At 41.7% G+C, this 15,754-nt stretch overlaps 2 protein-coding genes across 8 annotated transcripts in view; one reads left to right on the top strand and one right to left on the bottom strand.

Moving 5' to 3' along the window:
• Positions 1-2,692, bottom strand: part of MED1 (mediator complex subunit 1) — a 28,522-nt gene extending 25,830 nt beyond the window's left edge. The window contains exon 1 of the mRNA XM_032320347.1: positions 2,449-2,692. Within this exon, the coding sequence (XP_032176238.1) occupies positions 2,449-2,473 (25 nt within the window). The 5' untranslated portion in view covers positions 2,474-2,692. The remainder of the gene's footprint in view (positions 1-2,448) is intronic.
• A 7,912-nt stretch (positions 2,693-10,604) lies between these two features.
• Positions 10,605-15,754, top strand: part of CDK12 (cyclin dependent kinase 12) — an 83,568-nt gene continuing 78,418 nt past the window's right edge. For all 7 annotated transcript variants that reach the window (XM_032319620.1, XM_032319618.1, XM_032319619.1 and 4 more), the window contains exon 1: positions 10,605-12,262. In XM_032319620.1, the coding sequence (XP_032175511.1) occupies positions 11,214-12,262 (1,049 nt within the window). In that variant the 5' untranslated portion in view covers positions 10,605-11,213. The remainder of the gene's footprint in view (positions 12,263-15,754) is intronic.

Consider the following 15,754-nt stretch of genomic DNA (forward strand, 5'->3'; position numbering starts at 1 on the left):
TACTTGCAAAAAAACCCCACATACTTCATCCTGGTAACAAACTCAGTGAAAATATTTTTTAATGTCATTTACTTCAAAATATACAAATACTTTAGTTTTAATAACAAGAAGACACAGAAATTGGGGTCTAATCAAATGAACACTACAAAATATAAATGATTTCTATTCAGTTCTTTTAATGAAAGCCAAAAAAAGAACCACTTCTAATTATGTTTCAGGATTAAGACTACATTTAGTGACAAAATCATTACATGATAATGCATGAAATCCCTTGCATGATATATGTAGAGCATATATCTGAACATGGCCTTCCAATAGTTAGTTGGTTTTCAATATGAAATACAGACTTTCTTAATTTTTTAACATAATTCTAAGAGATTAGTGTATAAGTATTATCAAGAAAACAGGCTGTAGGGGCGCCTGGGTGGCTCAGTCGTTAAGCGTCTGCCTTCGGTTCAGGTCATGATCCCAGGGTCCGGGGATGGAGCCCCGCCATTCGGCTCCCTGCTCAGCGGGAAGCTGCTTCTCCCTCTCCCATGCCCCCTGGTTGTATTCCCTCTCTTGCAGTCTGTCAAATAAATAAATAAAATCTAAGAAAGAAAGAGAGACAGAAAGGAAGAATGAGAGAAAGAAAGAGAACAGGCTATATTTGCCATTTTAATTTTTCCAGTTTGAAATCAAACTAGAACTATATGGATACGGAATATGTCAATGACTAAAAGATGAGTTTCCAGCAGAGGTTAGAGAAAGGTAGAAAAGTCCTCAGTTTCCTGGACTGAACAACCCTTGTGCTCTCCAGCCCTCCTAATTTTTATTTCTGAATTATAATTTTCATTACTGAAATTTAGTTGATTGTTATTTTTGAATTTGTATTACTTTATTGAATTAGTTTTAATTAAAATTTTTACTTTTGAAATACAGTTGATCCTTCCTCTAATTCTTATACTTCTTAGTATAAATGAGAACCTGTTCTAGAGACCACTGGCAATACAAAAACACACAATACCCCTGAGATGGTATCTGTGAGGAGGTGTGCATAAGTTAAAGTGGAAATAACCATCACAGAAAGCAAAAATGAGATACGGTGTTAAAAACAGACACATTACAATTGAAACGCAAAAAAGAAAAAGTTCAGTATCAGTCCTGGGGATGTTACAGAAAAGGTGACTGGTGATGTTGGCACTGAAAGATGAATAGAGGGGCGCCTGGGTGGCTCAGTGGGTTAAAGCCTCTGCTTTCGGCTCAGGTCATGGTCCCAGGGTCCTGGGACAGAGCCCCACATCCGGCTCTCTGCTCAGCGAAGAGCCTGCTTCCCTCTCTCTCTGCCTGCCTCTCCGTCTACTTGTGATCTCTATCTGTCAAATAAATAAAATCTTTAAAAAAAAAAAAAAAAGAAAGATGAATAGAATATCAGCAATCACAGTCAAGGTAGTGACATTTTCTAAATCAAGATTCAAATTCCTTCCTCCAATGTCCTCATCTTCTGGAAAATCAGTTTGGAGGCTGTTTCAGCCAGCCTACGGTTTGGACACATTGCTGACAATTCCACTTTCAAGACTCACTCACTCAAGCATTATTTTATATGTTGGGGATACAGTAATGGGCAAATTAGACAAAATTTCTGCCTCATCCAGTTTCCATTTTACACTCACCAATCCCGCGCACCCAAGGAGTAAACCTTTCTTCTTCCTCTCCTTTAAAATATACTCCCCACCCCCCTTTTCCTCAAAAAGCCTGATGATAATTACTTTACACGAATGCTCTACCACTTTTTGTGCCAGGGACTACACAATGATGAGTAAGGCAAGCTCCCTGATCTAACAAAGCTGAAAGTGGAGAAGACTGATGAGTAAACATTAATACAGTGATCCTTATTAAAAGATCTATATCCAAAATGCTAATGAAGCATTTAAGAGTGTAGAACTTCAGAGAATCTAAGTAAGGTTCCACAGAAAAGTTGTTTTTTCAGCAGTTGTGAGTTAGTACAGCCATTGAAAGGATGAAAAGCAACGCATTTTACAAATATACAGTGTGATACAAGATCTGAACATTGTGACATTCTATGAAACTAGTGGGTTTTAAAATCACGAGATCCTAATCATTTCACTCATACCAAAACATCCTCCAATACTTGACACCTACGAGGTGTAAGCAAGTTTTAGATTCATTCGCCTGGTCTTCCATCAACTTTAGGCTAAAAATTTCCTGAGGCCCAACTGATTGTCCCTAGCTAAGCAGGAAACCTTCACAGAACTTGAGAGCCCCCATCACACCAAAGTCAGAGCCCTCGATCACCAAAGAAGGCACAGTCAGAAGCTATCCCGCCTCCTGGACTCCACGACCTCGGGAGCGTTGCCCTCGCGGAAGCATCGGCTCCCCCAGCTCTTCTCACAGATTGGCTCCCCCAAGCTGTGTCCCGCCCCCTGCTTTCCCCCTCAAGTCACTCACCCTCGGTTTCCCCCTGAGCCTTCATCCTGACGGTGGGGAGGTACTGAGTCCTACACAAGAGGATAAGCCCTTCCCCACCACTAACGAGGGAACCAAGTTGGTTCGGGCTCCCGGGACGCAGGGCACAAGCCGTCCCCACTCTTCCCGGGAAGGCTCAGTCTGAAGTCCCCGGCGGCAAGAAGAGAAGGGTGCTCCCGGCCGCCGCCATCTTCCCAACGGAACTTCCCAAATATCGCGAGATTAACCGTGATCCTGCGAGACATAGGAAAAAGGCTGGGCACCAAAATATCGCGAAAAATAGTAAATGCGGTGCTTCTCGCGAGATTTTTCCGATCACGCCTTTCCTTAGCTCTCGGTTGTTTCAAGACATTGCAACTAGGTATGGTATTTGATGTCTGTAGGTGCTTTACTCTTCTTCGGAATGGCAAAGGAGTTTGTAAATTAAAATCCCGGCATCTCTTTACTGAAGGACTAGTTATTGGTATCAGATATGTTTTATTAAAGATAATACGCTTTCTTGAGATACTAGATGGAAAAACTAAAATGATATTGGCTATTTGTAACCCGACGTTCCAAACCAGCCCAATTCACTTAATTCCCATTTCCTAATTTTTTTCTCAAATTTCAGAAATATTTCTCACACAATGCCAATTTTTTTTTTTTTTGAAGATTTGGTATTAGGATTACCTTTGGATTAAGGTAAACCTGTAGCAGTTAGGGGCATGAGTTGGTTTTATTATTTATTTATTTATTTATTTGACAGAGAGATCACAAGTAGATGGAGAGGCAGCCAGAGAGAGAGGGAAGCAGGCCCCCTGCTGAGCAGAGAGCCCGAAGCGGGACTCCATCCCAAGATCCTGAGATCATGACCTAAACCGAAGGCAGCGGCTTAACCCACTGAGCCACCCAGGCGCCCCCAGATGCTTTTAATTATATACCAAGGTGTCTCACAATTGGTAGTGTCACTATTTTGTAATCACAGTAAAAAAAAAAAATCAGTTTAGTTTGTACTTCACAGTACGATTTTCCGTAAATCCACATAAGGAGAAATCTGGAGTCATACTGAGAAGTTGGTCGTCACTGCAACTGAAGAAGCTGGCTAAGATACAAAGCTAGTATTCGGTGAAAGTTCTTAACATAGTCAAGTCTTGTTCGGTTTTGTTTTAATGTTCTTTTTCCAAACGTCTTTGAAAATAGCTGCGATGAAGTTGGATTTTACCTAGTTCCCTGCAGTGATATTAAGTGGTGGATCTCTACTGACTTTTCAGTCTCAGACTTGCCACATTTCAAAAATGTTATTCAAATATCTTCCAAAAATATTTCAGCAGATAACTACAGATCAGGTGAGCAAGCACAGCACTGTAAATTTAATAGCAAATCTTTTAAGTGTCTGGCAACATGTTTACTACCACAGAGATATCTATAACCATGCTCCTTGAAAGTAGGATTTGAAAATTTTATTTCTTACCTTTTCCTCTTTATCCTCATTCCCGTTAGTCACCATGTAGTGGGGTTCTTAGGGCAGGATTTGACCTTCATTTCTGAATCCCCACTGCCTACCTACAACTGTACTTGGGCCCAGTAGACAAATATTTTACTGGGCTTACAAAACCTTGCTAGACCCACCTCCTCTTCCCTTGTCAGTCCCCCAGCCATGCTAGCCTCCTTTCTCATGCAGAAAATTCCTGCACTCTGGGCACCTGGGTGGCTCAGTTGGTTCAGTATCTGCCTTGGCCCAGGTCATGATCTCAGAGTCCTTAGGTCAAGCTCTGCATTGGGCTCCCTGCTCAATGGGGTGCCTGCTTCTCCCTCTCCTTCTGCTCCTGCCCCTGCTTGTGCTCTCTTGTTTTCTCTCTCTGTCAAATAAATAAAATCTTTAAAGAAAGAAAAGAAAATCCCTGCACTATTTTCTCTCCCAGTGTGCTTGAACAGGACTTCTTTTTCTTTTTTAAGATTTTATTTATTTATTTGACAGGCAGAGATCACAAGTAGGCAGAGAGGCAGGCAGAGAGAGAGGAGAAAGCAGGCCCCCTGCTGAGCAGGAAGCCCGACGTGGGGCTCGATCCCAGGACGCTGGGATCATGACCTGAGCTGAAAGCAGCGGCCTTAACCCACTGAGCCACCCCGGTGCCCCTTGAACAGGACTTTTTTTTTTTTTTTTTTTAAGATTTTGTTTATTTATTTATTTGACGGACAGAGATCACAAGTAGGCAGAGAGGCAGGCAGAGAGAGAGGAGGAAGCAGGCTCCCTGCCGAGCAGAGAGCCCGATGTGGGGCTCGATCCCAGGACTCTGGGATCATGACCTGAGCCGAAGGCAGAGGCTTTAATCCACTGAGCCACCCAGGCGCCCCTGAACAGGACTTTTTAAGTGCTATAAGAAACTTACCTCCAACTGACCCCTTCATGTCACTAAGGTCTTCTTATTCAGATGTCAATTTAATTGTCTTCCTCTAGACTAGAGCAGCCTTCTCTAGCCCCTGACTTATCAAGTCCTCTGTTACATTAGTTCAAGCCTCTCTCTCTCTTTTTTTTTAAAGATGGTATTTATTTATATGAGAGAGAGAATATATGTGCCTGCGTGTGCAAGGTGGGGGGAGAGGCAGAGGGAGAAAGAAAGAATCTCCAGCAGACCCCAAACTGAGCGCAGAGCCGAATGTAGGGCTGGATCTCACAACCCCGAGATCATGACCTGAGCCTAAATCAAGACTCCAACGCTTAACTGACTGAGCCACCCAGGTGCCCCTCAAACTTCTCTTTAATAGCACTTTCGCCATATAAATGTATTAAGTACATGATGGTTCAATGCCTATCTTCCCTGTTAGATTGCTACCTCCAGGGGTGCCTGGGTGGCTCAGTGGGTTAAGCCTCTGCCTTTGGCTCAGGTCACGATCTCAGAGTCCTGGGATCGAGTCCTGCATTGGGCTCCCTGCTGAGCAGGGAGCCTGCTTCCCCCCTCTCTCTGCCGGTCTCTCTGCCTACTTGTGATGTCTCTCTCTGTCAAATAAATAAATAAATCTTAAAAAAAAAAAAAAGATTGCTACCTCCAGGAAGGTTTAACCCGGTCCACTTCTTAGACTACTGTCTAATAACATTGCCTAGCCCAACCCCTACATGTCAGAGAGTGCATATTATTGGGATAAATTGATAGGGTTGCTGGATAAAATACAGAACACTTGGTTAAATATGAATTTCAGATAATCAATAAATACTCTTAATATAAAAATGTGTTCCAGGGACACTTGAGTGGCTCAGTCAGTTTAGCGTCCACCTTCAGCTCAGGTCATGATCCTGGGGTTCTGGGATTGAGCCCCACATCGGGCTGTCTGCTTCTCCCTCTGCCTCTGCCCCTCATCCAGCTTGTGTGTACTAGCTCTCCATCTCTCTTGCTTGCTACCTCTCAAATAAATGAATAAAATATTTTTTAAAAAGTGTGTTCCAAATATTATATAATGTAAATCTAGCAACCTTAAAATTGAGGTACAGAGAGCATTTTATCCAAGTGAGAATATTCAAAGATAATTCATATTTATTTTTTAAAAGATTTTATTTATTTATTTGAAAGAGAAAGATAGCAAGAGAGAGGACACAAGCAGGGAGAGTGGGAAAGGGAGAAGCAGGCTTTCTGCTGAGCAGGGAGCCTGATGCAGGGGCTCCCAGGACCCTGGGATCATAATTTGAGCCAAAGACAGACGCTTAAGGACTGAGACACCCAGCACCCTATATTTATTTTTTTCAAGATATATTTATTTATTTAAGAGAAAGAGAACAAGAACACACAAATGGGGGGTGGGTAGCAGAGGGAGAGGAATAGAGGGAATCTTCTCAAGCCAACTTTCCACTGAGTGTAGAACCCATCTCACGGCCCAGTCCCACGACCCTGGGTTCATGACCTGAGCTGAAACCAAGAGCCAGATCCTCAACCGACTGAGCCACCCAGGCACCCCTGAAAGATAATTCATATTTAAAATGCTGACAAGCGGGCACCTGGGTGGTTCAGTGGGTTAAAGCCTCTGCCTTCGGCTCAGGTCATGATCTCAGGTCTTGGGATCGAGCTGGGTATCAGGCTCTCTGCTCAGAAGGGAGCCTGCTTCCTCCTCTCTCTCTGCCTACTTGTGATCTCTGTCTGTCAAATAAATAAATAAAATCTTTAAATCAAATCAAATCAAATCAAATGCTGACAAGCATCGATGGAATCCTAATACTTATGTATTAGGTAGGAACTGGTAATACAAACACAGCCCCAAACTTAGATGGACTCACTTGACTTAGAATTCTGAAAATATGATTGGTTACAATAATCAATACCCCCAAATTTTCGTTAATTTATTGTTGTGCCCAAAATATCAATATTAGATATGCAGCTACATTTCCTCATGGAAACTGTACACAATAATGTCTATACCAAGTGTAGCTAGGTAATTTTAAAGCTTCTAAGCTTGAAAATAAAGTAAACTTTACCAAAGTTTGGTTACAGAACAGAATAAGAGGTTATTTCTCATCTGAAAATGTGGATAAAATGACATTATTGAATAATTTGTACTCCAAAAGTAAAGAAAGGAGAGACATGTCATTAAACAAGAAAATCATTCAAGGTGCACATAGGAGCAGTCTTTGTATATGGCAAAAAGGGGACATTAGGGGTGCCTGGGTGGCTCAGTGGGTTAAAGCCTCTGCCTTCGGCTCAGGTCCTGGGATCGAGCCCTGCATCGGGCACTCTGCTCAGTGGAGAGCCTGCTTCCACCTCTCTCTCTCTGCCTGCCTCTCAGCCTACTGTGATCTCTGTCTATCAAATAAATAAATAAAATTTTTTAAAAAAAAGGGACATTAGTCAAATTTTAAATGACTAAGTTTTTAAAAAAGATTTTATTTACTTATTTGACAAAGAGAAACACAGCAAGAGGGGGAACACAAGCAGGGGGAGAGAGTGAGGGAGAAGCAGGCTTCCCATTGATCAGGGAGCCCAATGCAGGACTCAATCCCAGGACCTTGGGATCATGACCTGAACTGAAGGCAGATGCTTAATGACTGAGCCCTCCAGGTGCCCCAATGACTAAGCTTTGAGGGAGATTTCACAGGACTCTTTAAACCTAAAATCTAAACTAATAAATTGATCCGGGGCAGGGTTGGGGGAGTTATTGACTTTAGTTAAATATTTCCTCTTGAGTACAGCCTAAAGAGACGCTTTCTGACTTGCTCTGAGGAATTTACAGGGAAAGTATAGCCTTCATCTAACTGATTACCGTGGGGTTCATAAAGTTGCCCTGACTCCCTGTCCTAGGAGGTCATGCAAATAAAGCAAATCGTGCAGTCCTGGAATTTCTCAGTTCAAAGTTTTTCTGTAGAGTGAAGCAACCTTATTTTATAAAAAGCACTATTTTCACCAATTGTTGGACAAATTTCTGCAGTTTACACTTGATTTTGTATTTAAACACTTGGACAAAATATATTTCCTAGAGTAAAAATTTTTTCCCAGCTTTATTTAGAGATTATTGAGACTAGAGTAGAAATGTATCCACCAAAAAGAGAAAGTGTACTGCAATAGAAAGAGTACTGGTCTAAGATTAAAGAAAGAGCTTTCCCTGCTCCTGGCCCTTCCTACACTTAATGGAAGCGTATTCCAATTCCTGAGTCTAGGTTTTAACCTTTAGTAGATGGATGTAGTAATACCAATCTTGGCCACCTTACTGGATTTTTTGTTCAACTGATATCTACTGACAGACTTAAAAGAGTTCTGTGGAAAATTGAACAGTACTATAGAAATAGAAAAATTCAGTAAAATCTTCATTTATTCATTCATTCATTAGGAGTCTCTAGTCTTCAATAGGTAATCAATAATTAAGAAAGTTTCAACTACTGTTTTTTTTTTTAAGATTTTATTTATTTATTTGACAGACAGAGATCACAAGTAGGCAGAGAAGCAGGCAGAGAGAGAGGAAGGGACGCAAGCTCCCTGCTGAGCAGAGAGCCCGATGCGGGGCTCGATCCCAGGATCCTGAGATCATGACCTGAGCCGGAGCCGAAGGCAGAGGCTTTAACCCACTGAGCCACCAGGTGCCCCTCAACTACTATATAATTTAGATGAATTTTATTCAAGATTTCATTTGACACATTACCATTAATTCCTTCTGCTGTTCCCATTTTTCCATGGGTGTGGGTGTATCCTGGGTCAAAAACTTAATCTCATTTAGAATACATAAAAAATCAGAGTGATTTTGCTGAACTCATGCCAGTGTTTGATAAGGTGGCTCACTCATTTCATCTACTTGGTTGCTAAGTCATCCCATTGGCCATCATGTCAGACACTGGTGGAGACTTTTATATCCAGGCTCTCTTGCAGCAATGAATGGTTCCAGTACTTATGTCTATACCTGAGTTCCAGTACTTATGTCAATCCTTTTTTTCTTGATGGCATTAAACTTCCTCCCATGGTTAATTAAAAATATTACCTTTTTCATTTTTAGCAAATGTTTATGGACTCAAACATCTAGGTAAAAAATTTTCTTTTTGGTACCCATGTGACCAAAAGCAACAAGAAAATCTTCTTTCCTTTTTTTTTTTTTTTTCTTTAACTGTCAGCACTTGTTTCCTTTTTTTTTTTTTTTAAGTTTTATTTATTTTACAAAGGGAGACAACACAAGCAGGAGGAATGGAAGAGGGAGAAGCAGGTTTCCCGCCTCGCGGGGAGCCCAATGTGGGGATCAATCCCAGGACAGGGAGATAATGACCTGAGTGGAAGGCAGACCTTTAGCAACTGAGCCACTCAGGCTCCCCAACAAGAACATTTTCCAGGAGTGATTCTGAGAGTGGATTCTTCTGCTTATATTCAGGGTAATTTCTGGGCCCTAATTTACTGGCTAATCTTCCTATTAAAAAAAAAAGTTATTTATTTATTTATCAGAAAGAGAGAAAGAGAGAGATCGCACAAGCAGGGGGAACAGTAGGCAGAAGGAGAAGCAGGTTCCTTGTCAAGCAAGGAGCCAGATGTAGGGGTAAATCCCAGGACCCTGGGATCATGACCTGAGCCACCCATGTGACCCTGGTCTTCCCACTTTTGTTATACATATCCCATTTAATCTTCGTGATCCTATTCAAATGCCCTACATTTATAAAACTTTTTCTTAACACTTTCATCCTCCTTTAGAACCTTTGCAGTGCTCTGACTCATTCTTATGACATTAATCATCTGTATCTTGTGGTACGAATATTTTCTCTATATCTTGCTTGATGACCTTAGAGAAAGGACACTATTTCACAGAGGAGGGCTGTAAAGTCTCATAGATAAATTTGATGAATAAATGAATGAAGAATTTTGGATAAGTTATTTGAGTCCTTGGTGCCTTAGTTTCCTCACATATACAATCCTATTCAGATGACTGTGGAAATGGAATGAGATAATGTGTGCAAAGTTCTGAAAAGTAAAATATGAAGGGCGGGATATTATTTTTTTCTTGCTCATGAATACTATGTTCTACTTGTTCGTAATTATAATCTTCTGTGTGAAGATAAAAGGCTAAATGATTCCAGAAAAGCTACAGACAATCCGAAAAGGTGATGAGTTTTCAAGATTTTAAACAGTGGAGAGAGCAAGTGCCACACTATTTAAGAGCTTGTGCTTTCGTGTTAGACGTGAATTTGAATCTCGTTTTGGCACTTGCTGGACTAGCTTTGTTATCGTAAGTTATTTAACTTCTGTGACTCCGAGTTTCCTTATATGTAAAATAGGGAAGAGGAGATCGCGTTTTGCAGGGTAGTATGAGAATTAGAGATGAGGCGCATAGTATACGCTATGGAAGGAGGCATTGTTAATACTTAAGGACTTGGGTTGAAGTGTCTCCACACTCGCCCTTTGTCCCGTTGACAATATTTTCATACTGGTAGTTAAAAGAGTTGTCATAAAGCATGCAAAATTAGTTTTGTGCCGGAGCCTGGGAGTTTTTGTTCAATGAGTTACCAATAAAGTTTTGAATAAACAAAAAATTCTACCGCCGTTTCAATAAAGCTCTGCTCAAACGGAGAGCGGGGAGCTTATCGCGAGAATCTGGCGGAACGCGTTTCTTGTTCAAGACCTACTCTCGCGTTGTTTGAACAAGCCGTGGCGAGAGGTGAAAGGGAAGCACGAAATACCGCGAGAGTCTTCAGGATTCTCGCGGTATTTCCTGGGTTTGCCCCCTCCCCCCCCCAAGTGCCGTTTCGGTTTAACCTAGTGTGTGACTGAGTCTGTGTGAGGGAGCGAGTGAGTGTGTGAGGCATTAAGGTGAGGCGGAGGCAAGAAGAGGGGCTCTCTCAGGAGCGAGGGACAAAGGGGGCGTGAGGCACCTAGGCCGCGGGACCCCAGCGACAGGAAGCCGCCCCGAGCCGGGCTACCGGGTAGGGGAAGGGCCCGCGCAGTCTTCACAGGGCCCCAGAGCCGGAGTCGGCCCCACAGCCCCAGGCCGTCGGCTTCCTACTTCCTCGACCTCCCCGGCGCCCGGGCCTGAGGACTGGCTCGGCGGGGGGAGGAGGGGAAACAGACTTGAGCAGCTACCCCTTGTCTCGCAACTCCACTGCTGAGGAACTCTCATCTGTTTTCTGGCTCCTTCACCCCCTACCTCATGTAGGAGGGTGCTGAGGCGTCGGGAGGGAGGAGGAGCCTGGACTACCGTCCCTTCCCTCCCCACCCCGTTCTAGGGGCGCTTTGGTAGGCGTGGGGTTGGGGGGGAGGGTGGGGGTTACTTTTTGGAGTGCTGGGGAACTTTTTCCCCTTTTTGAGGCTAGGGGAAAGGGAATGCCCAATCCAGAGAGACATGGGGGCAAGAAGGACGGGAGTGGAGGAGCTTCTGGAACTTTGCAGCCGTCATCGGGAGGTGGCAGCTCCAACAGCAGAGAGCGTCACCGCTTGGTGTCGAAGCACAAGCGGCATAAATCCAAGCACTCCAAAGACATGGGGTTAGTGACCCCCGAAGCAGCACCTTTGGGTACAATTATCAAGCCTTTGGTGGAGTATGATGACATCAGCTCTGATTCAGATACCTTCTCTGATGACATGGCCTTCAAACTGGACAGGAGGGAGAATGATGAACGTCGTGGGACTGATCGGAGTGACCGCCTGCACAAACATCGTCACCACCAGCACAGACGTTCCCGGGACTTACTAAAAACTAAACAAACAGAAAAAGAAAAAAACCAGGAAGTCTCCAGCAAATCGGGATCGATGAAGGACCGGGTATCAGGAAGTTCAAAGCGTTCAAATGAAGAGAATGAGGACTATGGGAAGGCACAGATATCCAAAAGCAGCAGCAACAAAGAATCCAGGTCATCCAAACTCCATAAAGAGAAGACCCGGAAAGAACGTGAGTTGAAGTCTGGGCACAAAGACCGGAGTAAAAGTCATCGGAAAAGGGAAACACCCAAAAGCTACAAAACAGTGGACAGCCCCAAACGGAGATCCAGGAGTCCTCATAGGAAATGGTCTGACAGCCCCAAGCAAGATGATAGCCCGTCAGGAGCTTCTTATGGCCAAGATTATGACCTTAGTCCCCCAAGATCTCACACCTCTAGTAATTACGACTCCTACAAGAAGAGTCCTGGAAGTACCTCAAGAAGGCAGTCAATTAGCCCTCCTTACAAGGAGCCTTCGGCCTACCAATCCAGCACCCGGTCACCCAGTCCCTACAGTAGACGACAAAGATCTGTGAGTCCCTATAGTCGGAGACGTTCTTCCAGCTATGAAAGGAGTGGCTCTTACAGTGGGAGATCACCCAGTCCCTATGGTCGCAGACGGTCCAGCAGCCCTTTCATGAGCAAACGGTCTTTGAGTCGGAGTCCGCTCCCCAGGTGAGCTCTTTGCCTATAGCCCTTTCTTACTTAGAAATATATATAGCCCTTTCTTACTCTTACTAGGCTGGGTCATCAGGAACTGGCAGTTAGTCTTGTTAATGTTTTGTTGAAGCCCCCAGTCTTCCTCATGGACTGGAACACCTTGCTATTGGTTAGCTATTCAAGTAGGTGAATCTGGTCTTCTCTTAACACAGAATTTGAGAAGTGGAGAGTTCACATACCTAAAACTGCTAAAGGTAGGTACTTCCAGTGGTGAGATCTTCAGTTGTAAGCTCCTGTGAGAAAAATAAAGCTCCAGCTTATTGAATACACAGGGTTGATAACAGAGCTTATCAAGCTTTTTCTGTTGCATTATCTTAACTGTTTTTAAATCACCTTGGTATTCGTGCTTTAGACCTGACTGGAAATGTAAGAAATTGTAAATTTTCATTTGCATTATCTTGAAGCTGTTTGCCTAGGTCGTCTATCATTTGTGCGTGTGCTATCCACTGAGTCTTCAAAGCTGTAAGTTTATTTCGTAATTGACAATGTTTTGATAACTCTTGTCTTTTAACTGATGTTTCTAGTGGAAATTCAGCTGTTTATTCCTTTTTCCTTTTGTTGATATATAGCGTAGCAAAAATTGGTTCTAAGGAGAATTCGATTTTTTTTAACAGCATCACCATTTACCTACCCTGTGACCACTGGCAATTTTCAAAGTCTTTCTCTAAAATGATAATAGTGCCTTTACCATATTTTAGCAAAAAAGGCAGGTTAGTTTGAAATTTAATCGTTAAGATTAATTACTACTGAAAACTGTTCTTATTGGATGATGAGATGTGTTTCTTTGTGGACTCACCTTTGTCCACAAAAGAAGATGGGTTTTGGAGTTATACCTGAGTGGAATCCTGATCTTGATTTGTGACTTTGGCAATAATTTGATTTCTCTCTGCAAATGTGTCTTCATATGTAAAGTGGGAATAATAACTACCTACTTTGAGAGTAGTTGTGAGGATTAAATTAGCTAGTAAATAAGAGGTGTATAGCACAGTTCCTGGTTACGTGGTGCAAGTCAGTAAATTCTGTCTTATGAGTGAGGAAATGTTGAATACTAGGGGAGAGATTATGCTAATTAGTAAAAATCCATGCATTTCTTTTACATGTCAGTATGAGTAATTTTTGCTGACTTAAAGTGATAATTATTCATAAATTAGTTTGAATTAATCAAACTGCAGAGTTCTTAGCTGTGAGGGTCTAAAAGTTCCTTAGTCCTTCCCCTCACCCCTAAACCTCCCATTTTATCACAATTTTTCAAACAGAAAAGTTGAAAGAATTATGGTGAGAATCCATATATGTACTACCTAGATTCTACAATTAATATGTGCTATATATTTTATCATATCCATCCATCTCTCCATTAATCCATCTTTTGTTCTGATTCATCTCAAATTGCAAACATCAGTATATTCACTATAAGCATTTTAGTGTGTTGTGTATAACATTAGCCAGAGTTGACTTTGAAGGGGTAAGAGTAAAATTTATATACAGTGAAATGGATGTTTTAAGTGTTTTAATTTGTAAAGTAGCTTAGTTGTTGAAGGGAACATAAGAAATATTCTCAGAATACTTGTTTTCTTGAGGGAGTAGTTTCATTAAGGCTTTTTGGAGAATTTTTATTGTCATGAGTTTTGGGAATATGGAAGTGCACTTGAGACTAGAACACTAGAATGACTTTCAGAAAGAACTTGCTTTGCAGTGATTCCTTGTGGATTCATATCGCAAGTTCTCTCTTCCTCTACTCAGTTAATTGGAACTAGTGCAGTAATGGTAAAAAGTAAATCAGGAAAGAATTGGAGACACAGTATGATAGCATAGGACACAATATGTAAACATAATTTTAGAGTCAACACGCATATTTTTAGTTGGGTTTTAGAGAGCATTATATGTTTGTATGTGTGCACTACAGATTTTTTCTCATTCACTGGACTTCCAGACAGTGAATACAAAAATTTCTTAGAGTGGAGCATACAGATCCCTTCTGTGGTATCTCTGTTATTTTCCTTGGGAGACACAGTCAAAATTAAACAAGCAATATCGTTTAAAAGACTGAAAATGCCTTGCCAGAAATTCAATGTCTTGACATCCTCCAAATTAATAGTGATTAATGGTAACAATTTCTTTTCAGATGGATAGAACTTAACTGAGTTCGGGGGAATAGACACTTGTTTTTGAGAACAGTTTTTATTTTTTTTAATTTTTTTATTTTTTTTATTTTTTTTAAAGATTTTATTTATTTATTTGACAGAGAGAGATCACAAGTAGGCAGAGAGGCAGGCAGAGAGAGAGAAAGGGAAGCAGGCCCCCTGCTGAGCAGAGAGCCCGATGTGGGACTCGATCCCAGGACCCCAAGATCATGACCTGAGCCGAAGGCAGCGGCTTAACCCACTGAGCCACCCAGGCGCCCCGAGAACAGTTTTTATTATTGCCTGCATTTACCTGTTGGTTGTCTCCTCTCACCACCTCGCCTCCCACGTTGGTTTTTTTTTTGCTTGAAGAGTGGATCTTGCTGTCAATATAGCATTTGTATCACTAAAAATGCCATACGTATATGGTCATCAAATGTTCTATTAACAATAGCTTCTGTTCAGAAATTGAAGGGTGTGTAGCAGAGTTCCTTAGGAAGATTTAGTAATGCTGAATGATTAAAGAAACTAGTATTTAGAGCATGTGGTTCTGACGTTACTTAGTGTTTGGGACTTCAGAAGTTTATCTTATCCTGGGATAGCAGAGGTGGTAGTTTTATCCCAGCTCCAATTCAGTGAGAGAAAACCTCTGGTTTCATCCAGTTATTTACAAGAGATGTATTAGTTTGATAAATCCACTTAACCATTTTCAGCATTGTATATTCTCATGTTCATATATATATTGTTATTGCTGTTTTGAGTACTTCTATTCCAATAATGACATGTATTTTAACTAACTTTGTGGAGCAAACTTCCAAAAAGCAGTGTAGGTATAAGAAAACCATGGCTAATACCATGTGAGTTACTTTGCCTACACATATGTACTGTTTGTTTTGAAACATTTTTTGAAATATGTCAGTATTACTAATGACCAAAGATATTGAAGATCTGGAGTGGGAACAATTTATTTTAGAATACTGGGCAAATAATGCTTTGTTTAGTCAGGTTTTTAGTGCTATTTTTTCTCCCTTCACATTGAGGTCTGAGCACATTAGGCTTTATGAAAAGGCAAAAAGAATGAGGGTTGGGTTTCAATTTAGAATAATCTGCCTCATGGATTTCCAAATTCTTAATAATGAAGAAAATAAATTGAACATGCAAAAGTACTTTGCTTTATGAGTTCCTATAAAGTTAATGGAGGGGCACCTGGGTGGTGGGTGGCTCAGTGAGTTAAGCCTCTGCCTTCAGCTCAGGTCATGATCCCAGGTTCCTGGGATCGAGCCCCACATGGGGCTCTCTGCTCAGCAGGGAGCCTGCTTCTCTCTCT

Source organism: Mustela erminea, chromosome 18 (genome assembly GCF_009829155.1).
Source record: "Mustela erminea isolate mMusErm1 chromosome 18, mMusErm1.Pri, whole genome shotgun sequence".
NCBI classification, from domain to species: Eukaryota; Metazoa; Chordata; class Mammalia; order Carnivora; family Mustelidae; genus Mustela; species Mustela erminea.